Source organism: Numida meleagris, chromosome 1 (genome assembly GCF_002078875.1).
Source record: "Numida meleagris isolate 19003 breed g44 Domestic line chromosome 1, NumMel1.0, whole genome shotgun sequence".
Lineage (NCBI taxonomy): Eukaryota > Metazoa > Chordata > Aves > Galliformes > Numididae > Numida > Numida meleagris.
Genome location: NC_034409.1, coordinates 184,464,539 through 184,491,496, shown reverse-complemented (window position 1 = coordinate 184,491,496; position 26,958 = coordinate 184,464,539). Strand labels below are relative to the sequence as shown.

General features: G+C 40.4%; 1 protein-coding gene across 1 annotated transcript in view; it reads left to right on the top strand.

Annotated features, from left to right (window-relative positions):
• Positions 1–26,958, top strand: part of FAT3 (FAT atypical cadherin 3) — a 347,711-nt gene that overhangs the window by 209,921 nt on the left and 110,832 nt on the right. The window contains exon 4 of the mRNA XM_021382213.1: positions 2,215–2,276. Coding sequence (XP_021237888.1) covers positions 2,215–2,276 — 62 coding nt within the window. The remainder of the gene's footprint in view (positions 1–2,214; positions 2,277–26,958) is intronic.

Genomic DNA, 26,958 nt, shown 5'->3' with positions numbered 1-26,958 from the left:
TAAGATCTGTTCATTTTAAAATATATGCACTTTTGTTGTAGATTCTTGCCATATGTTCATATGCCTCCTTTAGAAGTAAATTTGGTTCTGCAAGCACTCTGACCATTATGGCAGTCCAAAAGACTCTACACTGAAAAAAAAGAAGAAAAAAAAAGAAAAGTCCCAAACCTGTAGAGGGAACAGCGATTCTGTGAGACTGCTTTAGTTCTACTAGTGAAAGACAGGCACTATAAATTCTGTGAGTGATGCTCAGTGTCAGATGTTAGCTCTTGGTCTTCAAAGCAGAAGTGAAATCTTTTGCCTGAAGTAGGTGATAGGGACAGACATCTATGATTTACAGTGTTGCCTGGGCATTCCGTGCTATGTGGAGCGAATTGACTAATATTTCAGCATAGTAAATACTCTAAATATTTATTATTTAAGGGGAAGGTCCTTGTAGTTCATAGTACCCCATTAAGAAGGATGAATGTGAAAGATGGTATAAAAAATGATCATATTACTTACTGAGGTTAAGTCATGCACAATAAATGTCTGTAGTGACAGTGAACGGGACAAATAAGGATTTCTCAAATTTGAATTTTTTGTTTTAACAATTTATTGAAGCTACACCTCTTTCATAACTTAGAACTTCTTCCTTGTGTCTTTGCATTCTCTCTAGACGTGGGGGATCTTGTGTGAATGACACCAATTTGTCATCCATGCTGTCAAGTCTGTTTAAACTCATGCAGGGAGTAGAAGTCTCCCATATGGTGTAACTGTTTTGAATACTTACAATTGCTTGGCGCAGGAAATACCAGTTGTTTTGCTTTTTCAGCCTTTTGCCAGCACCTGGTTGTTCTTCCATGTAATAATATTACAGAGATTGCTCTAATGATCCAATCTGGTGCCTGCGATATCCCCTTGGGTGTCACTTCTGGGGTCTGGTAGATCTCATAATGAGCCTGAAATACGGGAGGCAGACAGGACTTTCCTGTCCATTACTTCAAGTACTGTTTTCCCTTCTTTATCCACAGTGTCTCCCCCCTACTTCTCACCAAAATAGATAAGTGATTCCTCTAAGTAGAAGGTGGCCATGTATGAGGAGTTGCAGCTGTAGAAACCTCTGGGGACTAGAGGCACTATGTAGATGTAAGATGCTGTTGCAACTGTTTTCTGAAGAATCCACAGTCATCATGGATTTGTGTTTAGGTGATTGACTGATCTGATTGAAAAAGTAGATCTTGTAAGCACTACAGGGAGTATTTCTTTTCCTGTCTTTGTTGATAGTCTTACAGAGGAGGAGTTCTTAAGAACTACTTTGTCCCCTGGCGTTGTTTCTGAAAACATCTTTAGCTCTAGGAAAAGTCAATCCCTTTACTATCATCCAAATCTATCAGAAAACACTCAAACAATGAATTTCCCCATCCAAAGAAATGTTTTGTATGGGGGAAACTCAAATATGACCTCTAAATCTCTACTGAGAAAAAGTAAAAACTAACTTGTGTTCATAGAACAGCATGCATCACTTTTCATGAGGGAACTTTGAAAGTACTTCATTTTCTTTACTTGGTATAAGTCTCACAAGAGGTTAATCATTTGTAAAAGTACATTGATTTAAAAGAAATCTTGATCATCCTCATGTAATGGGGTACTTATTTTAAAGACTCAATTTGATCATGGAACAAATTGATGAAATTGTGGTACAAAACCTTTAATGCATTAGAATGATTACATTTGGAAATCATTATGTATACAAGTAGTTATTGCAGAAATAATCTTCTTTGTCAAGTATTCTTGGCATGGAGGCAATCAGCATCCTATCCCATTAATTGTTTAAGAACTCTGAAATCTTTAAGGAAGTTTTTTATGGAAGGATCTCAGTCAAATGCAAATGATTCAATGAAGCACTTAATCATAAGACAAATAGTGATTCTTTAGTAAGGTGTTTTATTCAGTGTAATAAATGTAGCATGTTCAGAAGAGATGCACAGCTAACTGTTTTTCGGTTACTTTTCTCGCAGCATTTTTCTGCAAAGATTCATTGTTAGTCAGAAAGTCATAATGGCTGTGCTGCAAAAGAAAAGGCTTGACAGATGTCAGGAAATCTGTGTCTGATATAGCTTCAAATAGATTTTTTCCCTTTGAGTGTTTGAAAAATGAATTTGGTCTTCTGGTCGATAGAGATATGTATTTTTCAACTGGTATTGACAGTCAAATATCATTCTCTGTTCACAGGTCTGATTACAACAACATCAAGAAAATTGGATCGAGAACAGCAAGCAGAGCATTTTTTGGAGGTAAGATTAAGTGGAAAATATATGTTAAAAGGTTAACTGATTTTTGTAGTTTAAAATCATTTCTTCCTATGCCAAGAGAGTGGAATTCTCCCTTCTCTCAATATATGACTGACTCACACAAAGATGGGAATTGCTTGATTATGTAGAAGAAAAACTACATTTTACAATTCACAAGCACAGGAAAAAAATAGAACGAATGTGCACAACATTTGTTCTCCACCTCTAATCTACTTCAGTTAAATCTTTTATGGTAGCCTTTAAATTTTATTTGTAAGAGAACTGTAGAATATTCCAGAGGAAAACACTTTTTCTAAAAGTAGTGGAATCACCTCAACCCTGCCAAGATTTGTATAGTCAGAACTTCTTGCACCCTGAGTAACCTTGAAATGTACTGGAATGTTTTCTGTCTCTGAAGTTAAGCATGTTTAGAGTTTTCATCTCAAATCTAAGATTCAGAATATTCTGTTGGATGAAGGCAAATTTTGACCTTACTCTCTTTCACTGCATCTTCAGAATCAATGGCTAATTCCTTAATTTTTGCTCATTGGGACTACCAGTGACAATTGCAAATAAAAAATTGCCCTCTAAACAGTGGGCATCAACCATTTCCTTGATCTAATCTTAACGGAATGTTTCTCTTTATAAATGGCTTCAGTGTGTTGGATACAGAGTCATATCTTTGCATACTGTTTACCACCTCTTCTTTTGCACTGCTGTACACCATGGTAATGCTTTCCTTTGGATAGAAGGTCCTTGACTGTTCTCTTGTCAGTTTGTAAAAAGAGGAGTTCTTGATTCATGTTGGTACAAGTGAAATAGAGCCATATTGTCCCACATCATCAATCATTACCACCATAAATTTTAGGAAATTATTTTCAAATGCATACGAGTTAAAAAGCATCTGGATAAAATAGTTCCCAGTGGAATCACTATTTCACAGCAAAATGCAGTAAAATACAGTTTTTTATATTCCATGTTTGGTTGGTTTTTTTTTGCTAGAAATCCAAAATTGTTCTTGCCAAGTGCAGAACACAGGAACGAAGGGTTAATTTACTACTGAACATGGTTTTATGTGGGTTTTTTTCCTTGATAATTCACTGTAGATTCCCACACATTCCAGGCCATAAATAAATGGAAGGGAATAAAAGGATTTTGCCCTTGTGAAGATTTATTAAATTGGAAACTGTTAAGTAATCATGTGTTCAAATAACTGCAAGCTTTCCAGTTTATACGGTCAGAGAAGGTCGTAAACTGAATGAAATTGGCATTGATTTTGAAATATATATATTGATGAGAACCTTAGGCCTATAAGTCTCTTTTGCATTCATGTGCTTCCCTAAGAGATCTCAGTGAAACATGCCAAAATCACACTTGCCAGAGGATTCCCATAGTGATGAGGAAGTTTTACTATTACAGCAGAAAGAACGAAAAACAAAAAAAAATGCTTATAAGAATTAGGCTTTAGTTATCAATACAATACAGTTTAATATATTCCTTCCTCTGGTTTTTGTCTCATTTGTGAAAATAACTGTCTATTAGATTCTAAAGACTGGAAGCGCGCTCACGGGAAAGCATCATAGGGTGCTCCCAGCGTCATGGTGGTGGTGATGGGTTGGTGGTTGGACTAGATGATCTTAGTGATCTTTTCCAACCTTAATAATTCTATGATTCTGTAAGTGGGGAGCAGCGAAACCAAATGGAGGGCAGGCTATAGAGAAGAAAAACACCTGAATGTGGAGGTTTGGGACAGTCTCATGGAGAAGTGGGGACAGGACCACGTTGTAAAACCCAGCTGGGGGTGCTGTCCAGGAGAGGCATTTGGCTCGATGGCCAGATCAACGTCTTGAGCTGCTAAGGAGCGCTGACCATCTCTGCCTGTTGGAAGGCGAATGCCCTGGATCAGAACAAATAAGCTGCTGGAGTTCCACAGCTAGCCTTGCCAAGGTGTGCACGTTCTTGTGACGCTCTCAAAAAGCATTTTATAAAATGCCTGGCTTGCTGTGTGTAATTAACCCCCCGGGAAGGCCTTAATTGCCAAGACAATCATGATCTTCCCATAGTGCAATGTTTCCCTTCCAGCTCCATTTCATACCTTCCTCCCAGTAGTCTGTCTGCTATAAAAGACAGCAAATTTGGCTCCATTTGAAAAGCTCTGATGGGGCCTGACCTGACAATCTTTTGTCTCTTATGCCCAGTGCAAGCGTGAAGCACTGACAAACCTTTCCTAGATACAACTTGTTAATTATATTTAATAAGCTGTCTTTTTTTCTGCCTGAATTTGACAGGGATGCTATTACATGCTGGCCCTTGCTTCCCAGGTAGATTCCATTAGCAGCAGTATTTCTACATCATTGCAAAAATTATCTGGAAAACAAGATGAGCTAACATGTCAGTGCTCTCAGACATTGGGTTTGGGTTTTGGCTGGTGCTGTGTGGAGCCAGGAGCTGGACTCAATAATCCTTATGGGTCCCTTCTAACTCAGGATATTCTACGATTTGACAATTCTATAAACATGAGTGGTGTTAGTCCTTATTAATTCTGCATGCCATTGCTATCTCCAGGTGATGGCTTAGAGTGACTCTCCTATGCCTGTCTGTGTCAGAGGAAACATGAATTCTCAGCGAGGGCTGACTGTATTTAAGCCCAGATCGTCCATCTATCTCTTCTTCCTTCCTCACTGAATTACCTTCTTTGAAAAAAATGTATTTCTTCTGTCACATCTTTCATTGATTGTGGCACTGCCAACACTGTTTTTTTTCAGCTCCCGAGTTGAAGGCTTAATTTTTTTGACACATCTGTAATGCGTTGGAAGGGTGCAGGTTTTATTCGGTGCTTGGTATCAGGGAGCATTTTTCTGCTTTGGTGGAGATTGGATGTCACTAGATTTTATGCAGGATGGTCTCTTCTTTAGTGGATTCTTACTAAGGGAATGCTTCTGCCAGAAACAGGGGGAAATGAGCACTTAATTGCACAAATACCAAAAGTATTTGTTTTATTTCACACTCTTTCTTGAAAAGTCTGTAATTGGGATAAAGTAATTACTCATCCGAAACAAGAAAGGCAATTCTTACAGTTACCTGCTCACTTTGCAAGGTATGGAAACAATAATGTATTTCCAGGAGAGGTGTAATTGCAGTTTTCAGGTGATCTATGTGTATCTTCTTTCAGTAATAGAACAGATCAGCACTATGGCTATAGGCTTCCTTCTTTTCTTACTTTCACTTCTTTCTTTTTCTCGATAGGTGTTGTCCATACTAATTTTTGGTTTAGTACTTAATTCTTCTCTTGAGTTACATCAATTTACTAGAGATAGAAATATGAAACTGGGGAATGCAAGTGGAGTTTGAGCTATGGAAAACAGGCTGCCAGTTTTTTCCTCACACTTTTTTGTAGTTGCCTCCTAATACTGGTCTGGCAGCTTTACCTGTACTGATTTTCCCATGGGATTATATGCAAACAGCTACTGGAGTGACGGAGGCTCAAGAATAAGCATTAAAAGTAAAGCATTTCATGCAGGATCTACAGCCTTCTGTCATGTCAGCTGATTTGGAGATGTCCAGAATATGAATAATTCCTGGTCTGCTTTTCAATGTACATGTGCACCTTGATAGGAGAGGATTGTTTCATCCAGGCTACAGCTCACTGACTTGCTCATTCAGCCCGGGAAGTGTATCTGAGTGTATGCTTTCTGAGTCTGAGTGATTTCTGAATGCACTATGGGAGATGCTGGCTTACCTGAGCCTCCAACAGGGAAAATCTTTACGACATACACCCACTGCTGAACAGTTTGGGTTGCTGGGTTGCAAGATCTGCATTTAGCAAAAGAATGAGCCAGAAGTGTTACAGCCTTCAGCGTGCAGTTCTTTGAAATGCCAGAATGTTATGATTGGAGAGGTAAATCATCTGTAGTGAGACGTGACCTCTTCATCTTCTCGACAGAGGAATATAATGTATTGGTGCTTTTAAAGTGCTGAGGCTTTTCAGCCTCCCCTCGACAACCTGACGGAATGCAGGCTTTTAACTCATTTGGCCACTTTTGACAATTGTAGTCATAGCAGATCTCTGTTATTCCAAACTAGGTTTAGATTTATTGTTGTAGATTCATTCAGAAATATCTTCTAATGTCTGTTTTGACACAGATCACCTATTTTCAGCCTGTTGATGGAATAAAAGTAGTTGCTAGTAGCATGGTCAGAACTTTAAATCTTTGCCACGGTGACAGAGCAACTAGGCTTCAAACTACTGCTACAACAGACTTAGCGTTCCAAGGACTAAGTCATGTACCATAATTAATGAGGAGGAGAAACGAGAGTGTAGCATTGGCCTAATGCAACTGATTTTTAGCCAACTTGGTGCAGTTGGAAGGGTGACTGTGCCTCTCAAGTGCCTTGCTGCTGCAGCAAGTCCGTGTACATGAGCCTCATCCATCTTCCCACCATGACGTCTTAGCATAGCTCCGAGAAGAGTGACGGTAACAGTGCAAGGGGTTGTAATGAAGATAAATTGGTAAATCTGATGCAAGTGTCAAAATACATGGGCTGCATGAAGCGTGTGTATTGGTTTCTGTTTACCGTAAGTACAGTTAGAAGGGGCAATAAACTGTTAGATGGCATGTATTTATGTGCAGTAATTAGAAGACAAAGTAATAATGTGCTGTAATTGCAGCCTTCCAAAACCATTTCAAATTTCCATGCATTTAATAAGAAGTTGTAATTGCGGGGGATGTTTGGATGGAGGGACAGTCATTTTTTTCCATTTGGAATTTGGTCTACGATAGCACAGGGGAGAAACCTGCTGGAACCTTTATGGCCGTGGTCTCGGGGGGGAGAGGGCCTAAAATCCTGAAAAGCAGCACTCTAAAATAGTGCAACCTCTCAGATCTTCCCCCAAACACCATGCTGGTGGCTCAGCATTGAACCAGTGCTGTGTTCTCTGCCATCCTCCGCTTTTTCTCCAAGATCTCCCACGCAAGAACTTAATATATTTAACCTTGTTTTGCCTTAGAGCCTATTCATTTAGGCTGTACCCTTCACTGCTGGTGATGCCTGAAGTAAGGAGTCCTTTGTGGGAAGCTGGCGTGCTTTCTGAAGAGCACGGGCAGCAGTATGGCAATATGCTCGTGTGTATTTTTCACAGCAGAAGTACAAAAGCTGAAGTTCATTGGGTTTATGTAGCTGAATGGTACTCTACAGAACATTGATTGCTTAAACTCTGGATTACGAATCTGTGTAACCATTTGTTTCATGGATCTTTAGCATTGCCCACATTTGGCAGAGAAAGCTGCATTTTTTCTTGGTGACATGCTGGTAATGGGGTAAAAATGAGGCAGTGTGTCTGATTGAACATTTTGTCTGAGTTTTTAATGGCTCCAAAGCCACATGCCTCTCCATTTTAACACTGAAGCTTATCAGATGATGCAAGGGAAATTAGAAGTGTAGGTAAACAGCCTCTTATTCTAGCTCGAGTTTAAAAATGATTAGTTAAAGCTTTGCAGAAGGTTGGTGCTTGGGAGAAATGAGAACTGCTTTCTTATTATTATTTCAAGGATGTCTGAAAGGATTTGTAGAGGAACAATCAGTGTAAAGAGAAAACTTTCTAAAGAGACAATGAAAGCTGTGTCATAATGTCCACTTTGAATGCTGATGCTTTGAACTTGAATGTGAACTTCTAAGTAAGGGGGAAAAAAAAAGGAAAGAAAAGAAGAAAGGGATGTAATGAAACAGTTCTAAAAACAGCAGAGCTCATCTCATCCCAGCAGGTTTATCAGCAGAGGATGCTGTCCCAGAGGTGGAGCTGCCTGCAGGACGGGCTCTGCAGTGCTGGGTCTGGCCCAGCCCAGTGTTCCTAGCGCAGAAGGGCAGAGTCTGGGCTCTCTCACCCCGTGCTGCTGATCCCACCCCACACACTCTGTTTCTCAGGAGCTGTCTGTGCACCAGCCTTCTGGAAACGCACATACTGCTCTCACCCCCCTTCCTCTCCCCTCATGATGATTATTATTTTTTTTTCCGTCGAGTTACTATTTTCAGAAGTAGCCAACAACTTTGCAAAGGCAGGAGGTGACCCGAGGTTAAAACTCTCTTTCAGAGACAGATTTGCATATGACATTGCGCTCTGCTTCTAATGTGTACTCATGCATAAAGTCTTATGCAGCAAAACACAGGGAGAGTCCTGGTGTGATTCATCTGTCTGCACTGATAAGTGGTCTCCCTGCACAGACTATCGTCTCTAGCTAATGTGATCCAATAAGATGAAGAATCATCAAGTGCATCACTGAAAATGTTGCTTGCTTAGTGGCCTCAGCACAAGAGATAGGAACAGGAATTTTAAACTGCAAAATAATTAAGGGATGGCGTTTTTACAGATTCTTCTCTTTTCCTCGACTACTGCAAATTTAAATAGCTCCCAGATGTCCTTTTATTTTAGATAGCGACTTGAGAAGTAACACAGATGACAAAGCCTAAGCATTGGAAAGACTGTGTTTTTCTTCATGCGTGAGGAATTTTAATTTTGCTTTGTTATTAAATAAGAAAAAAAAACTCCATAAAATTATTACAGTAGGGCAAGATAAGTTTGAATGAAAAAAAAAACTGTCTATTCAAATTCCTTCCATGCGAAGTTCAGATTGCCAATGGGAAATGTACACACAGGTCTGATGACATAATATATATTAGAGGCAAGGGGCAGGAATAGGTCTCTGTATATCAATAGCTGTGACCCTCAGCTCATCTCAAGTTATTGAATGAAATACAAATGGCCTTGAGAGGCTGAACGTGCTAAGAATGGCTGTGACATTTCCACACAATTTGTAGACTTTTAAGTCACTCCTGAGGATGCTTTGTTTGCTTTTGGCCTTGTGCTTATGGTTGATTTCAGTCTTCATTTTTTTGAGATACTGTTCATCTAACTCTTTTAGCTCTCTCAAGATTAGGTTGTTTCTCTTCCAAATGCTCTACACATGCTGTCACAAGGATGATGCAAAGGATAAACATTCCACAAGCAGTTCAATTACTGATCACTTATATCCAAATATCTGATTCTGGCCTTTCTTGGAGAGTGCTTGAGCTGTCTAATGATAACCTAATGCCACACTGAAGTTCTTACATGGCACCTCATACTGGTTTGGTTTGTCTATTGATTTAGGTTACCGACAGTAGTGAAGAAAAGCAATCTTCTTTTCTATATTCAATGAACTTCCTAAATCAAAGGTCTTCATAACTTAGTATGAAAAACTTTGTTTTATCTTATGAGTGTTTGACAGTTATGGCAATGAGTTAAATATTTATAGAGCTTTTATAGATGTATTGTAAGCTTGTGTTAACTTGTTTGGTTATTAAAATAAAGAAGCACAGCTCATTTATTATTTAGTCACTCTTCAGCTCTTGGAACAGATTTGATTTTTCCCCCAGTTTGTCAATAGATTCTTCATCTGCAGTGGAATACTGCCCTGGGCATGTCTTCTCCAAAATAATGTTCTGCTGGACAGCAAGTCTGCCTAGAAATGGGGAGGAAACAATGGGCAATATAAGTTTGATTTAAAAAAAAAAAAAAGTTTTGTATTTAAATCCCTAATTTTCTAACCACACAAGTTTAAAAACCTGTTAGCCATTTAGATGAAAAGTTACATGGAATCATAGAATCATTAAGGTTAGAAAAGACCACTAAGATCCCCTAGTCCAACCCTAACCCACCCCATGATGCCCACCAACCACGTCCCTCAGTGCCACATCTCTGCAGCTCCTGAACACCTCCAGGGACAGTGATTCCACCACCTCCCTGGGCAGCCTGTGCCAGTGCCTCACCACTCTTTCAAAAAAGAATTTTTTCCTAGTATTCAACCTGAAGAAAATCCAGTGTGAAGATATGGATGATTTTGCACATACTAATTCAGGTTCATACGTGCATAGCAAGATCAGAGATGTAAAGGGCCGGTGCTTCGGTTCACACACTGCTGTCTAACACAGGTGCTGTGTCTCATTAGAAAAATCCCATTTCTGATTGCTCAGAGCTTTGCCTTAGTTAGGAATGATTTGCATGTATCTGGAGTTGGCAGAGGGGAGGTAGCTTGTTTTACAGATTTCATGAATCACTGACCTGAACTGTTGGGTCATGAAATGAAGAAATGAAAATCCATAAAGCATAGCACTGTCAGCTTTTTCGTGCTGGGCATCAAATGCTCATCTGGGATTTCCTATGGACCCACAGCAATCCAGCAGCAGGTCTCAGCTTTAAGCCCCTCGTCACGTGCAGGCATAGAAGCAGATACTCAGCCTATAGGGTTCTTGTGCTGTCTTATCAGGCATTCCCCAACTCTTTCAACAGCATTACAGAAAAGGTGGAATTGTGCCAGAGAGCAAATCCAGCCTGCAGGCTGCCACCCTGCTAGGTCCTGAGCATCAGCGTTTTCTGAACCCTCTGGACCTAATTAAAATCTCACCAGACTTAGCATCATGCAGCTGTGAAGCCAAATAGTACAAGAAAGTGACCTTTTGGATTACTAGTATTATGTTAAGCTATCTATGATGTCAGTGCAGGGAGGGGGAAGTATTTTTTATTATCCTGGGGGCTCAGTGGGTTCTCTTGCTCACCCCAAGTAGAGTCCTTAGTCCAGTTTTAGAAGCAGTAATTTTTTTGAAATTCATAGAATCATGGAATGACTTAGGTTGGAAGGGACCATAAAGCCCACCCAGCTCCAACCCCTGCCATGGGCTGGTTTCCCCCCACCAGCTCAGGCTGCCCAGGGCCCATCCAGCCTGGCCTTGTGCACCTCCAGGATTGGGGCACCCACAGCTTCTCTGGGCAGCATGTGCCAGGGCCTTACAATCCAGAATTTCTTCCTAACATCTAACCTTAATTTCCCTTCTTTTAGCTTAAAGCTATTCCCCCTTGTCCTATCACTAACAGACCATGTAAAAAGTCGGTCCCCCTCCTGCTTGTAAGCTCCCTTCAAGTACTGGAGGTTATCCTTGGTAATACCCAGAATGAAGGAATTAAGCACTGGCACCCATGGCTGCATTTCCCCAGGTATGACTGGAAATGGGTGAGTTAACACATGAGAGAAAAGCAATTTAAAATACACCCAACACCTGTTTTTTCTGCTCTGTTTGCAGAAGTATGAGATGGCAGAGCATTAGATCAATGTAAATGGGATGGAAAAGTATTATTAAAACACCAAACATTATTGTGTGGTTTGAAAATTAGGTCTGCAGCCATGTGTTAAATGCTGTTGAAACAGAGAGGGATATATTAATGGTCTTCTCGTATTATAAATCATTCCTTGTGCTAAGGTTGTGTAGGCAAATTCTGTGGTTAATCTATACCCAGTTCTTTTCTGTCAGGATTTAGGAGTTTGGTCGAATGCTGCTTTCCTGCTGATGGATTAGCTCAAAGATTAGCTCAGGGTTTTTCTTCATTGTATGTTTCTTAAGATCTGTAGCACTCTTTTTACAGGATGGAGCCCACCTACCAGTCACAAATTGGTCGGATGTGCCCTTTCAGGATGTCTGTAGGGCCAGGCTCCATGCTTGTGAGACAGAGAGTCATTGTGAAGGGCACGCTGCTTTGCTAAATTTCACCTTTGTGTGATGAATGTACCAATGTTTTAATCTTCTGCAGGAGCAGCAGGAAGTCTTTCACATGATTTGAATCTATTTTAGATGTGCAGAGTCTCTACGCTTTCTGAAGCATGTCTGCTTTAGTGCTGTATCATGTGTTCTGTAGCATTTGCAGCACTCATCAGCTGCCAGACTGTTAATTTATGTCTGTAAGTGTGAGCACACACATATGCACGCACACACACATTTTGGGGAGGTCCCCGTTACATGCCTCTCAGGCTAAGGCAGCTGAGCATTGGATTTAAGGCAAGAAAGCATCTTCTTTCCCCATCAGCAACACATTGCATCTGTACTAAAATCCCTTCTGGGCACAGAAAATCCTTAAATGCCTTTTAATTAATCCAGCATTTAGAAATCTGCTGTTCCACAAGTTTTGTATCCATTCATCCTTTCTTCTCAGATGACCTGGTCTCAGATGCTCAGAATTCATGCTTGTTATCTCTAAAAAAAAGTTAATTCTGGGATATTTTCACATCTTTCCAATCCGTCCTATGTTTTCAGGGATGCTTCACTTGCTGCCACCCTTCACACACACCAAACCCAGCCACCCTGCAATACGGCCTGTAGGGGTCCCAGCACCAAGTCTCCAGTTCAACATGCTTGGATAATGGGGTCCTTTGGGGCGTGCTCTTTGATCACAGCCTGTCGCAATGTCCATGGGGTCTGACTGCAGATGATTCCCAAGATACCTTCAGCCTGATCTGATTGTTCTCACTTGCGTGCTCTTTGATCTCCAGGCAGCCCCTTGCAAGAGTTGGTCTCTTCCAACTCTATTGCTTCTATGATTCTATAAGGGACAAAACAGAATATCTCTTTCCTTTTGCAAGTTCTGTTAGATTTTTCTGTCTTCCCCATGATCCTCTTTTCTCCATCATGGTTAAGACCATTCCTGCTCCTGTGGTCCACTCCCTTGAGTCATATACCTGTCAGACTAGACTCACATCACCCACATTTTGCCTGCTTCTTCCTCTGACATCTATTTAGTCTCCACATTCTTAATGCTCTTATTAGTCTGCCAGACCCTGCTCTTATCAGGGTCTCATAATTTCCAGTGTTGGTGATGCACTGACAGGTCCTCATCACCCAAAATCTGCCCCACCAGGATGTGCAGTTGCTGAGAACCTCTTTCTATCATATCTTCAATATACCGCCATTTTCCTTGAGTCTCATCACATAGAATCAGAATGGTTTGAGTTAGAAGGAACCCTTAAAGGTCATCTAGTCCAATTCCCCTGCAATGAACAGGGACACCTACAGCTCCATCAAGTGCTCAGAGCCCCATCCAGCCTGACCTTCAATGTCTTCAGGGATGGGGCACCCACCACATCCCTTACAGTCCTCTCACCACAGCCTGCAATGTGTTTTGATATTTTATATTTCCCTTTTCATCCGCTCTTTTGTTTTACCAGATTACCACTTTGTCCCTCTTCCACATAATCCTCCAACATTCAACTTGAGCAAAAATACGTACTAAAAAGGGAGAAAAAATACCATTCAAAATTATGCAGAATGTATTTACTTTTTTTTTTATTTTGAAAATAATTTCTTATGGCAAAAGTACATCATTGTGTAATACGTGATGAAATAAGATTGGAGTATTTAGCATAATTTGTAACGTGACACAAATTAATGTATTTACTAGACACCTAGAGATAAGAAAACATCTAATCAGGTTGAGCATCACTTTAATAAGCATATTTGACACCTTCTTTCTCCCTAAATATATTACCATGGAACGTAAGAGTCCTAATGCTTTTCTTATCTGACTGCAGCTTGATAATAATCAGAAACCAAACCATTCTTTTACTTTTTATGAAGATATGATTTAAAAACAAATTTACAAAGGCCTTGAAGCATCAAGTGCTATGAAATCTGCCCTCAGATGCAGTAATTTTCTTTTCCCAGCCTAACAAATTTAAGTTGTCAGGAAACAGATTAATCTCCTCATTCTGAAGTGTAATATTGCTGTTTGCTAATCTCATGATACAGAGATGTTGAAAATGTTATCATAGCAGCTCAAGAGTACATTTTATGTTTTGGCAAAAAATAATGCTTTCTTTGGCAAGGAATATTCTAAATATTCAAAAGCAAGGACTAGCGTAGATAATTGAGAGCAAAAATGTCAGAATCAAAATAATGAATTTTTTTTTTCACATTCCCTGGGAAAGTAAAAGATGTAAATATTGCTAATAGTGGTCTGTCAATTTATGGCTTCAATCAACATGTTATCTTTAATCAAGATACCAATAAAAATCTTAATACTTTCTGTCATAGCCTCAAATATATTTGTTTTTCCCTATGGATCTTGTTTCCTTCCACCACCATTCCAGAAAATGTTTAAGGCATTGTTTAAATAAAAATGTATTCTTAACCTCCAAGGCCAAGCAGGCACTTTAAAGACTTAATTGGAAAATATGTGGAGATTCTAAACTTGTCATTTTCTGTGGGCACTTGTTTGTTTTGTTTGGTTGGTTTTGTTTCTTAACCATGACAACAGTTTAAAAAAATACTGAAAAAGAAATATCCAGAAAGCCTTGAGTTTTAGGCAGCCCAATTTATCTCAGCGGAGACCACGTCTTGTTATGCGATAGAGCAGTGTCATAGCGGTTTGGCCTCTCAACTGAGTGAGAAACAGAAGGTAACAGGATACGTGTTGATAAGTAAGATAAGGGGACAATTACCTTCATCTCAAAAGAAATCCACAGCATATAGCTGAAGGAACAAAAATATTAATTGACACAGGAGGTTCGCTTGCATATCGTCCTGTTCTCCTCACCCTTTTGTTCAAATGGAGCTGCCCAAACTCCCTCTTGTGTGCTGCAGCTTTGGATATATGTTTGTGGAACAAACTTCACTACTAAAGCCCAGCTCTTGTCCTTGTGCTGGCATTTACCAAGTACATCTACAGCTCAGGATATTTCAGTATTTTTTTGCAAGCCCAACTGAAGTCTTAACTCAAGCATCTTGTCCAGGGAGTGGCATTTTAATATTTGCTTTAAGTGTCTTCTCTTCAGACATTCAATTCTAATATCCCTCTGCCTGTGAAAGTATCAATCCAAAGCTGTGGCTTTTTTAATAAGGAGGAGTCTGATGCATACAGAGGACTTTGTGTTTCCTGCAGCTCTCAGAACCCAGCTTTCTGCAAGCTGCTGAGCTCCCAGAAGAATCCCCTCTGCTGCAGCATGGTGCTCAGTGTGATGCTGTTATTCACCCTGCTTCTTGACAGAGCAAACTGTTCTGCTCAGGGCTGGGGGCTGTGTTTTCAGTACCTCCATCAGTTCTTGCAGGGCTAATTTGTGTTCCTTCCCTCTGCTCCTCTCCGTAGCATGGACTCAGAGCTACCTGTGAACTCTTCAACTTGAGACCCCCTGCTTCCTCTTGGGTGCCTGAACAGTAGCAGCTCGATCAATAATATATTCACACTCTATTTTTTGAAGGTTCTTGAACACAGATTCACCAGCCTCATGCAGCAAAACAGGAACTGCATCTTAAACTTCTCTTGATTGACAAACTGCCTTTGCCCCAGTGACCCTGTAAATAAGATATGGATATTTTGTCAGATCAGTATTCTGTGGATTAGACTCTCTCTTAATCTCCCACTTCTAAAACTAGGAGCTACAGAGAACAAGCACTATATCTGCATATTTACAATACAGCTCCTTAAAGGAAGCAGCAGTGGTACAGATGGCAGTGGCCATGGCTCCACACCATGAGCATGTCATGACCCCAGCATCTTGACATCAGGGTTAGTGCCTGGCTTTGACGTTTCCAATCGCCCTTTGCCAAGGGATCACACCTCCGGTGCTGAGCCTGGCAGGATACACTTATGCTGTTCAGGCGCTCCCATAAATCAGGAGCTTTCTCACGGCTATTTCCAGCCAAGTGCCTAGCCCATTTAACACCCCCTGAGACTATCTCAAAAGCAAAGCAGCTCCTTAAACTTTTCACTCTCTTCTGCTGCAAACCAACAAAGCAACTCATCAGAGGGACTTCACACAGTGAAGGCTCATTGGAGGCCCGTAAAATGTATCAATGAAAATTCTCGTTTTTCTCCCCTATAACATTGGCCTTGCATTACCAACTTGGGCGTATTGTCTCACGCCATGTTTTATTGTCCCCCCGATCACATTATTGGCAGGGCAGTCTCACAAAGGTTAATAGCGTTGTTGGGTTGTCTTTTGGTCCGACATTCTTACTCATCACTCTAAATCCAGTCATTTTACCAGCACCCTTGGACATCCCTACTGAAGTTAACTGGATGCTGCTTACCGCTGCCTTCAGACCACCTCTATAAATTGGAACATCTTGTAGGTGATTGTGCCTGTTCCTAACTTTAATTTCACAGCTGGGAGCAGGATGTTCAGGTTGATATATCCAGCTTTTCTACCACATGCTTTGACGTTTGCAGTCCAATTATCGGTCACCTTGGCCCTTTGGTTCAGCTATCTTCCCATTACCATGCCATGTGTATACTCTGTATATAGCCTTAATAGGAAAATAAACAGTAAATTATGAGCCTGTATGAGTCCATTTAAGAGTTATGGTGATTCCATCAACCATGGAAGTAAAAGCACAGTGCTTCACGCAATTGCTGGGGTCCCAAGCTGGAATTGCTGCTCTGGCTTTAGGAAGTCCCAGGGTACTGAAGTCAAACAAACTAAGTATCTTTTGAGGGCCTGGATATCCCCACAGTAAGAACACGAACCTTAAGGGCTGTGCATGGTAAGATCTTGATATTAAGTTCTTGTATAAATGGCTCCCGTCAGTAGGAAACAGTGAGTTTATATTAATCTTTTTTGATTAAATATTTCCCTTTCCCAGATGGAAAATGCATTGCCTACAGTCTACTTACATTCCACTGACCCTTTGCACAGCAGTGAATGCCATCCTGTGGCTGCAAAAATCAAATGCATGTTAAACACAAATGCTGAAGAAGAATAGAAGTGCTAAGAATATTCTAAAAGTTGTGTTATTTTAAAATTCCTCCTGCATTGCGGGAGTAGAATGTCATCTTTTTATAATTCAGGCACACAAAGATCCCTCTCTAGGACTCCAGGCAACTGTATAATTAATTAATTATAACAGTATTAATTGATTAATTAATATTAATAACCTGAACATTTTTAATGGGTTCTGAGTGTTACTCAGGGAAATTCAGTTTTCTGGCCAAGAATTTTTTTTTTCCGCAATGCATTTGGAATATTAAAACTAGGGGACAGAGTTTCATGTTGTATCTTAACCCCTAAGATAGCCCTGTTCCTAAACTCACATGTATTTAGTTATGTCATCAGTACTGTCTCTAGATGTTCTGAAAATCATTCACGTACATTGCTCTTTGCAAAATCACTAGCTTATGTGTAACCAACAGGAAAAATCATGTTAAAAGAATGATGTATGATAGCACTGTTTCTTAAAACAAAATCTGCTTGGGTGTAAAAGTAGGATTCTTCCTGGTGAATTATGATGCATTTGTGCTGCTGCAGTGGTACACTTCTCTTACCCTTCAGCCAAAAGCTTACAGCTTCCAGGTACTTGTCTGTTATGTGGCTGGAGACAGGGGCTGGGCAAACGCTGAATGAGAAAACAAGTTCAGCTGAGGCTGTTGAGCTCCAGGTGAAACCCTGTTCTCACTAAAGCCAGTGGGAAAATACCCATTGACTTCAAGTCAGAAGATTCCACAGCTGGCTGGGTCCTCCACCAAGCAGGTATCTGTAATTCTGGATAAGACAAGGCGCTGAGGAGACCTCATTACAGCCTTCTAGTATTTAAAGGGAAGGTAAAATCAGCTTTTTATATGGGTAGATAGTGACAGGACAAGGTGAAATGGTTTTAAGCTAAAAGAAGGAAGATTTAGATTAGATGTTGGGAAAATTTTTCACTGACGGAGTGATGAGGTGCTGGCACAGGCTGCCCAGAGAGCTGTGGTGCCCCATCCCTGGAGGTGCTCAAGGCCATGTTGGGCAGGGCCCTGGGCAGCCTGAGCTGGTATTTGATTTAGTGGTTGGCAACTCTGCCCATGGAAGAGAGGTTAAAACTGGAGGATCTTTGAGGTCCCTTTGAACCCGAGCCATTCTATGATTCTAATTCTGTGGCTGCTCAGAGATCTCATGCTCAGTTCAGCAGGGAAACTCATACCTGTAGACCTTCCCTGTGTATCTCTAGCCATACAGTATGTGCATATCCCTCTAGTCCTGGTGTGGTTTGGGATGCTGAGGATAACCAGATGTCTATGGAAGTTTATAGCAGATCAGTAGAGAGGAAGCTGAAAAGAGACCTGAAGTGGCTGCATGAAAAACAGAGTTAGAGAGGGGTTTTTTTTTTGAAATTTAATGGTTAATTAAATTTCAGTTTCACATCTTTTGTCTCTGAGTATAGTTACTGAGCCTGTTTTCCAGGCTGAGTTTTCAAAGTGGGAAACTAAATTTGACAGGAGTGAAAAGGTACTCCATTGATACGAGTTCTGCTCCAAAGTCAGCATCCAAATTTCATCCTTGCATGCAGTGCCATGATCATTTTCAACCAGCTTGTAGAATTGACCTGCCATCAACATAGACTAGATAGCAGATATTTATAGACACTTTGGAGACAAGAGGAGATTAAGATAATAAGGTTTGTCTGTGTTGCCTATTAGATGAAACTGTGATTAAATACGGCCCAATTAATGCTTATTATCTGTCTAAAATGAATTTGTTACAGGAAGTTGTGAAGTAGACATCAAGAAGTCAAGTAGAATTTTTAGTGCTAAAATCAAAGCAAGTATTGATTTAGTTTACTTTAACCTGGTCTGACAAAATCAAGATGAAACTGTCATTATTAAACTGTAACCTAAGTGGATTGAAACTTTCGTTTGTACCTCATTGCTAATCAAAGAAACTTATAGCAATTAACTTGAATATCACAAAAAAAAAAAATCTTTATTTTCTTCCCGTTAGATCAATGAACAAGGTCACAACAGTCTTCCTGAGTGGCAGTTCACTAAAGCCAGTGACATTTCTGAGATATAAAAAGTTCATTTTGCCTTTTACAAGATAAAAATATCTCCCTAGAATCAAAAATGGGAAATGAACTATACCCCTTAAGGGTCTGATATTATATACTTTCTATCTGGGTAAGAAAACCATTTTTTATTAATTTTTTTTTAACTGATTAGCTTTATTTTGAACATAAAACTTTAGAAGCTTCCTTTTTACATGCAAAAATATAAATTGCATATAAATGTCAGAGACTACTCCTCATGCTATCTGCTGTAAAACTGTCTTTGAGATATATATATATTTTCCCAGCGTATGCGTGTGGTTTGAGAGCATTCATTATTTCTTGTTTGTTGTGGAAAACTAGTGTGAGGTGGAAATTGAATGTGTTCTGCAATTACTGATGGGATGCAGTGCCTCAAGATCTCTGGTTCTGGCCTTGCCTGCTTTGATATTGATCAAAGGCTTGTTGATAAGCAATGAATTTTGTAGTGAGGTTTGGGATGGGGAGGTAAGAGGCTATGTGCACCAAAATAGCAGAATTCATTACCAGAACTATAGCTGCACATTGCATTTTTCTTCAGTGGCCAAAGCATTCTCAGAAATTTCCCCCCTCCTGCCACTCATCGCCTCGCTCTGCTCCCTTGCTGCCACCCCAAACTAGTTAACCATCTGCCTTTGGGGGGATTTTGTTTGCTTTCAGCAGTGCATTTTAAGCCCTGATTATTTTCAGTAATCCTGTTTGTAGCACAGATGCACAAACAGCGCATTGACGGGTAAAGGTGGCTACAGATCATTGACAAGAGAAGAGCAAATGGTTGGAGGAGGAGCTGGAGATGGGGCTGGATGGATCTTCATCTGCCTTTCTGACAGGGACAAGGCGATGTCATCCTCCGGGAACACGACCAAAGGCTGTTTGTTAGAGCAATTAAAAAAAAAAAAAAACCTGTTATCTTTCCTTCAAAAATACACGGTTCTGCATCATACAGCGACATAGAATTTGGATGCTTCGTACCTATAAAGTACATTAAGGAATTACAGCATGCATCTATCATCTAATTTGTGGCTGAATAAATGTATTACCTAGTAAATAATAGCAATACCATTTCAAGATTGCCACAAAGCCTTACCTAAGGGTGTTTCCTCCAGCATCAGAAGGCACTAGCTGCAGGCATGCCTAAAATTGTTTAAAAGTATGTTTGGATAATACAGTTGGGAACAGAAGACAGTATTTCCTTTGAATATTGAAAGTTTTCTTTGAAGTTATTACTCTGTTGCAGCAGGAACTGTATGCCTTGTAATATCACTAAAGAGATTTTAGCAAGCGCAGGGCAAGATCCTTCATATTATGTCACGTCTTTTAGTAAGTTCAACGACACGTACCGTGTTAGCATGAGGCAGTGCTACTGACTTACTGCAAAACAGACACGCAGTAAATTGTCTGCACTGTATCTGAGAGTTTCTACTAAAAGAGTTGCTCTACATTAATTTCCCATCACTTTGAGTATCGGGGCAGCTATACTGCAAACCAGTGCAACTGTCCACCAGAGCAGGGGTTGTAAAGTATAATTTGTTTTGCTGTCTGATTAATTAACACCACAATGACTATAGCTTGATTAAATTCTGGCAATATATTAGCATGTATTTTTGCGTGTAGCCTTTCTGCTCATAGTTGAAACAGAAAATAGATGACTAATATTAGTTGTAGGTAAAATTCTTGGAAGCATTGCTAAAATCTTGCATCTTTATTAATATCCAAAATTATTTTCTTGCTAGTACATGATTAAACATGTTGACTGGTCTAGTATGAAAAAGGGAAAATTGGGGATGTGCAACAATCTTCATAATTCCATGGAAACTTTGAAGGAGTTCAGTTCCTGCTTATAGTAAAGATTAGAATCAAGTGAGTTTTGTGGATGGAAAATGGAAAGTAGTTGAACATTTGAGAAGGAGTGCAGTGAGCTTAGAAGTTGATACATGCCTCTTCTGAAGCACAGAAACTGAGAGCTATTGCATTACCTGAGTGCTGAGATAAGATTTTTGAAGAAAGACATTATCTGTAGAGGTAAATATGGTGTGGGTGAACAGTCTCACATATCAATATTTGATCACAAGTGTTTCTTATCATGAGAAAAGCAAAATCCACAAATGGCTGAAGTAGATATTCAAGTATTAAGGGAATTACAATCTACACAGAGATTATTCCTAACATTAAACTGCCTAAATATCTTAATTTTCAAGCTTGACATTACTTGAAGCTGCTTGAAATGAAATATTCTTAGATTTGACTACTCATCATTTTCTGTTCACAAAAGTCTTTGATTCTAATCTTCGCTATCAGCAGGAGCTAAACACCTCCTTCAAAGTTTGCTGTGAAGATCAATACACAACTTTTATCTTCTCTCTTGCTTAGAGACTGAGGGTAGTTATACTTCTGTTTAGTAATAGGTAATTCTGAGGAGGTTCCAAATCGTTGTAAAAATGTTCTTAAGTAATCACTTATTGTTCTTTATCTTGTTTGTAAAGCGTCAGTTTGAAGCTGGTTAAACATTCATGCATCCAGATACTATAAGAGGACTATTTTGAGTGTTTTCTTCCACTTTCCAGGTCTTCGTTGTTGTATACAGTGTTATTGTAGCCTTTTCAACAAAGAAAGGAAATTTTTTGATGCACTCAAAAGACTTTTGCAGTTGTGAGACAGAGGTGGATATTCCTCCTCTGACCATCTCAAAATTACCAGTCCTCTAGTTACAAACTTTTCAAACTGCTTAACATGAGGTATTATACGTGTACTTTCAAGCATCACTTCAGTTGGTGGTGGTGTAGCCTACGAGGTCAGGAAAAATCGTAGTTGAGCAATGCCTTTTCTTAGCAGAACTGACTATACACTACTGTTACTCAAGAAAGATGAAGACTGTTTAACTCCCTGTGTGGAAGCAGGAGGTACGTTTTGGGAAGCGATCGGCTTAGAGTTGCTTCCATGCAACGTTTTATCTGTAGTTTGTCATAAACAAAATTAGATGAGGTTGGTATTCCTGAGGACTATAGTTTTCTTTCTAGAGCAGAATCCTATTCTGTGATTGCTTGAAGGAGTTTCTTTTGACATAGAACAGAATTTCTATTGTCGTGGAAATTGAATGGAGCAATGAATGGTTCTGTGCTTACCTTAGCACCTATCAATTCAAGAGTACCTTAAATACAGCTTCATGCACTAAGGTTGCCACTGTAACAAACTTTAAAAGCATTGCCTGTAGAAAATGACTGTTCTTCTTTCTGAGAGTCACTATTGAGGGCTATGCAGATCCTTCCTCTGTTACTACTAAAGCTAAAATACAAGTCTTCAGTTTCTTTTCAGAGTTAATGGCTCGTTTACTTTTTAAATTTTCAAAAAACTCATAGGATAAAGTATGAGACAAAATAAGGGACTCTTTTTTTTTTTAATTAGGAGTAATTCAGGACCTTTGAATCACCCATTCTGATATTTTGTACTGCCAGATCATTGCTTGCCATTTGTTTGCCGCCTACGAGTCACAGTAAATGAGTCTGACAAAAGTTATTATTTGAAGCCTGTAAGCCTTCCGTCAGTACGCTTCTCTAATATTTAGGTTTGCAGATACTGCAGGGAGCGTTTAACTCCAAATGAGAAAGCCAGCCTTCCTTCCTTCCTGACTTTTGGCAATACAGCCTTGAAATTACCTGATGTCATTGTTAGTTCTCAAATGGTGTAACAGACCATTATGCATCATTTTCTGGCTTGGATGTGGCTGGAAGCCATTGACTTTTCTAATCAGCCACCTAGAGTGCTTGTGTCAGTAATAATCTGTATTTCAGAAGTACTCTAAATTATTTATTTCTCCTACTTGGCCAGAGCGAATCTATTAATTTTTTATGATTGAAAACGAGAGTCCCCCCTTGTTAACACATTGTAAAGGAAATCAAGAAAGATGGATCATACTGATATGATTGACACTCTTTCCTACAAGAAGTGTTTAAGTAATTTGTCTTTTGGGACAGCACTAAATTCTATGAGAGTAAGTGAAATAAACAGCTGTCTGCTTCTTTTCCAAAGCTGCCAAATAAAGGATTAAAAAAAGAATGACATCTAGTTTGCTACATCTAAATCTTGTTTATGTATTGGACTAAAAAAAAATTCCTGTGTAGCTTGTATTTTTTCCACCCTATTCTGTACATCTTTGAGCCAGGCTGCCTTCACTTTGTACCAGTGATCCAACATGTAGTTCAGTAATGTAATGTATTTCAGAAAAAAAATTCCTTGTTTGAATTTAGCTGCAAACTTAGTCTGTCTCTGAAGTAGGCATAGATAGTAATTCAGTGTATTTGACTTTAAAGTTCCATTCATCCTTCAAGGAGCTCTCCTTTATAATCTTTTATTTCTCTTACTTGGGCTGAATTCCAGAGGCTCTTACAATAGGTATCGCAGCTCATTTTCGCATTGGCAGAAGAAACAAACCCATTAGTCACTAACAGCGGGGGTATTCCTCCGCTCTCAGGCTCCCTTTGATCATTTTTTTCTGTCTGAGTAACTCAACCAGATTCTCTTTTCTAAAGTTTTATGAAGCAAAATCGGCCTTGCTGACTGGGGGAAAGGAGGGCTTTTTACCTGGAAGCCTCAGGTGAGATGCAGGCATCCCAGCTCAGCCTTTTTGCATTAAGTAGTATCAACATGAGGAAAATAAATGAGCAAGTATGTCATCTCCAGCATTGTGCAATGCTAGTGACACTAATGTGGCAGTTCCTCTTGACTTAAAAATTGGGTAAGCTGAGTATTTCCTCCTGCCAAGGAGTGATATGGAAGAAGATTCTTGTTCATCTCGAGGCTTGATAACTTGTATTAAACACCTGCTGGTTGTCTTGTTAGACTTGTTAAAGGAAGATCGCTGCTAGCTACTCTCCCCGGCTGAGTTAGTAATTGCCTTGGAAGTCATGAGCTTTTGTTAATGAGATTCAATACTAAGTCAGGAAGGTGGCCCTCACAGTTGCATATGTATTCTGAGAAAATTTGAGGGCTAATCCTTCTTCAATTAAGCATGACACTCCAATTCCTAGGAGTGACTGTCTCAAAATAAAATGGTTATTGTCACCGGTGTTGAGGTATGCTAGACCTACACTGTGTTTTAGCCAATAATTTTGCAGAATTAGAGATGTTTCCTCCATGCATTCCCCATGGTCATAAAAATAAAGAGTTTCCATATCTGACATTCCAACTGTTTCATGTTAACACTGTTGACCTTGGTTTTCACTGTGAAGGTCCACTGCTATGGAAATCTCTTTGTGGTTGATCTGTGGCCTTCAACATAAACATGAATTTCCTATAAACTTATTCTGGGTAGTTTTAAGGGCTACGTACCAAACTTACCGAAGTGGATCCAGCAGAAGAGACAGAAATTATCTTACTTGGATTTTGAAGGTTCTGTTATTATATTGAATTTGCTGTACTCTGCATGAGGGCATCTTTCTGTGTTTTGTCCTGGTCCTGAGAGCTGAAGGTACATTACTGTTGCTCTGCCACGAAATTTCTAGGTAACCAAAACCTGTACGGGTATTGATTGACATAGTTCAGTAAAGATGTAAACATTAAAGCCAATGGGGGAATGCAGATTCCCCAAAAAACTGCTCATTTTATGAAGGAAATTTTATGAAGAACTGTCTAGGCTATAGGAGAACAGCAATGATGTTTAAGAGTTCACCATGGAAGCGGTAAATAAAGTTCATATTCTTGCTGTCTGAGGCTGTCAGACCCCATTAAACATGTTGTCGTACTCCTTTTAAAATATTCCACCCTTGGTGAGTGGACCAGCCTTTCATGTGATAGGTCAGGGAGTTAAACCTCAGCTGCTTTCACAGCTGCGTTCCAGCTCAGGGAGGTGGTATCTTCTTTTGGGCTGCCTTGACATGGTATTAGCAGTAATATCTAACCAGAAGGGCAGAGGATGTAGCTGGTCGACCTCATCTCAGGTTGTACCTGGGCCAGAAGCAGAACGTCTGCACCCCAAGGTCTGTCAGTCAGCATGGCTTGAGGTGTTCAGCATTTAGCAAAGCACATCCAGACCAAGCAGCAGTTCCTCATCTCCTTTGGGAAAACTGTATTCTGGTCCTGGCCATTTCCCCATCCTGGTTACTCTGAGGATTGCCTCTTGTGGGGCTTGTGATGCTCTATCTTTATAAGCATGCACTGGGACTGTCTTTTCTGTCATTCATGTGTATCACCTTTCTTTTCCTGTTTCTGTTTTTTTTTCCCACCCTGCCATCTGCAGGTTTCTAAATGAAACCTTGCTGGTCCTGACTTACGCTTTCTCTCCTGGCAAGTGGATGCCTTGCACATCTGCCTTTCTCATTTCTAGAGATACCAGCTGTGAATTAGCTTTTGCGTCTTTGTCCTATAAACATCCCAACCTCCCTTCCCTCCCTGGTTACTTTTCACTGTAATTTCCAGCTGTTCAAGGTTTTTCTGAGAACTCCGGCTGTGTTTGAATTGACATTGTGTTGGTTAGACGGGCCCTGAAGTGCTGTGTGATGTCCTGATGGAGGCACAGCAGTTGGTTAGGCAACTGCTCCACTTCTCCCATTCCCTTATGGTTTGGTTTTGCACTGTGCTGGGTTGTCTCAGAACAATTCTGAACAGGCAACGTTTTGTCTTTTTGTTAAGACAGAGCCAAACTTCAGGACTTCTGGGTTAGTTCCTGTTGATGAAATGGCATTTTGTGTTATAATTATTACTGTTTCAGGCTGAAAGACCTGGGGCTGTTTGGTTTGGAGAGGAGAACGCTCCAGGGAGACCTGAGGGCAGCCTGTCAGTAACTAACAGGGGGCTGTAAGAAAGAAGGGGACAGACTCTTTAGCAGGGTCTGTTACGATAGGACAAGGGGAGATGGTTTTAAACTGAAAGAGGGGATATTTAGACTGGATATAAGGAAGAATTTTTTTTACAATAAGGGTGGTGAGGCACTGGCTCAGGTTGCCCAGGGAGGTGGTGGATGCCCCATCCTTGGAGATACTCAGGGTCAGGCTGGACGGGGCTCTGAGCACCTGAGCTAGCTGTAGGTGTCCCTGTTCATTGCAGGGGAGTTGGACTAGATGGCCTTTAAGGTCTCTTCCAACTCAAACAATTCTACGATTCCATAATTCTATTTTCAATTAGCAAACTTTTTCAGTGCAACTTTCCTGTTGCAGAAAGAATTTCCCCCAAGTTTCAGCTTGCAAGAACAACCCCATGCATGCCTGCACCTATTTGCTGCCACGCCACTGTAGTCACGCTTTCAGCAGTAACCTAACTAACTGTGAGACTTTGTGCAGTGAAGGCAGGAGGATGGCTTAGCTTCTTGAGCAGCATCTTGGGTTAAGTATGTTTTTCGTCACAGTTGCTTGGCTGCTTATACCACTGTGGTTTTCAGGGATTTGATTGTTGTTATTTTTTGTAAACTTTTTCACCATCTTCCCTTTCTTTGTTTTTTTTTTTGGGGGGGGGGGAGGTCCTGGCTAAAACCTTGAGGGAAATGTTTTTTTTTTTCTTAAAAATTCACTTCTATTCTGTTCAGATAACAAAAGTTTCCGATTTTTGATTTTATTTCTTACATAGTAAGAACATTAGTGCCCCCCAAAAAAACGCTTTTGGGGGGGTACTTTTTCCCAGCATTTAAATAAATGTGTCTCCTTTTGTTTCTGTGCACTGCAGCCTTCCTGTACTGCCCGGCACCATGGGTTATTTCATCTGTGGAGTCAGCAGAAATGCTGAATGAGGGTTTTCTTTGTTAACCTGTGCTTCTGCTACAGGCTCAGGCAATTCTGCCAGAGCAGACCCAAAATCGAGAGGATCAGCCTCAAAAGCGGGGCGACAATCTTTAATAGGGTGGAATATCTGGGAGAGGTGGAGTGGAGGGGCTGAGCTCCCAGCTTGCCGGGGGAAGGCGGATCTGAAGCCATATGTGCAGCCTTGTGGCACTGGAGGCCGGCTGCTCTGGGGAGCACGGCGAGTGGGGATGGATGGCTGAGAGCGGGCAGCACACTGGGGGCTCTCCGTGTGCCCATGCCCATTGCAGGCAGATGGTGAGCTGGTGGCACACCGCATGGGGCCGGTCCCC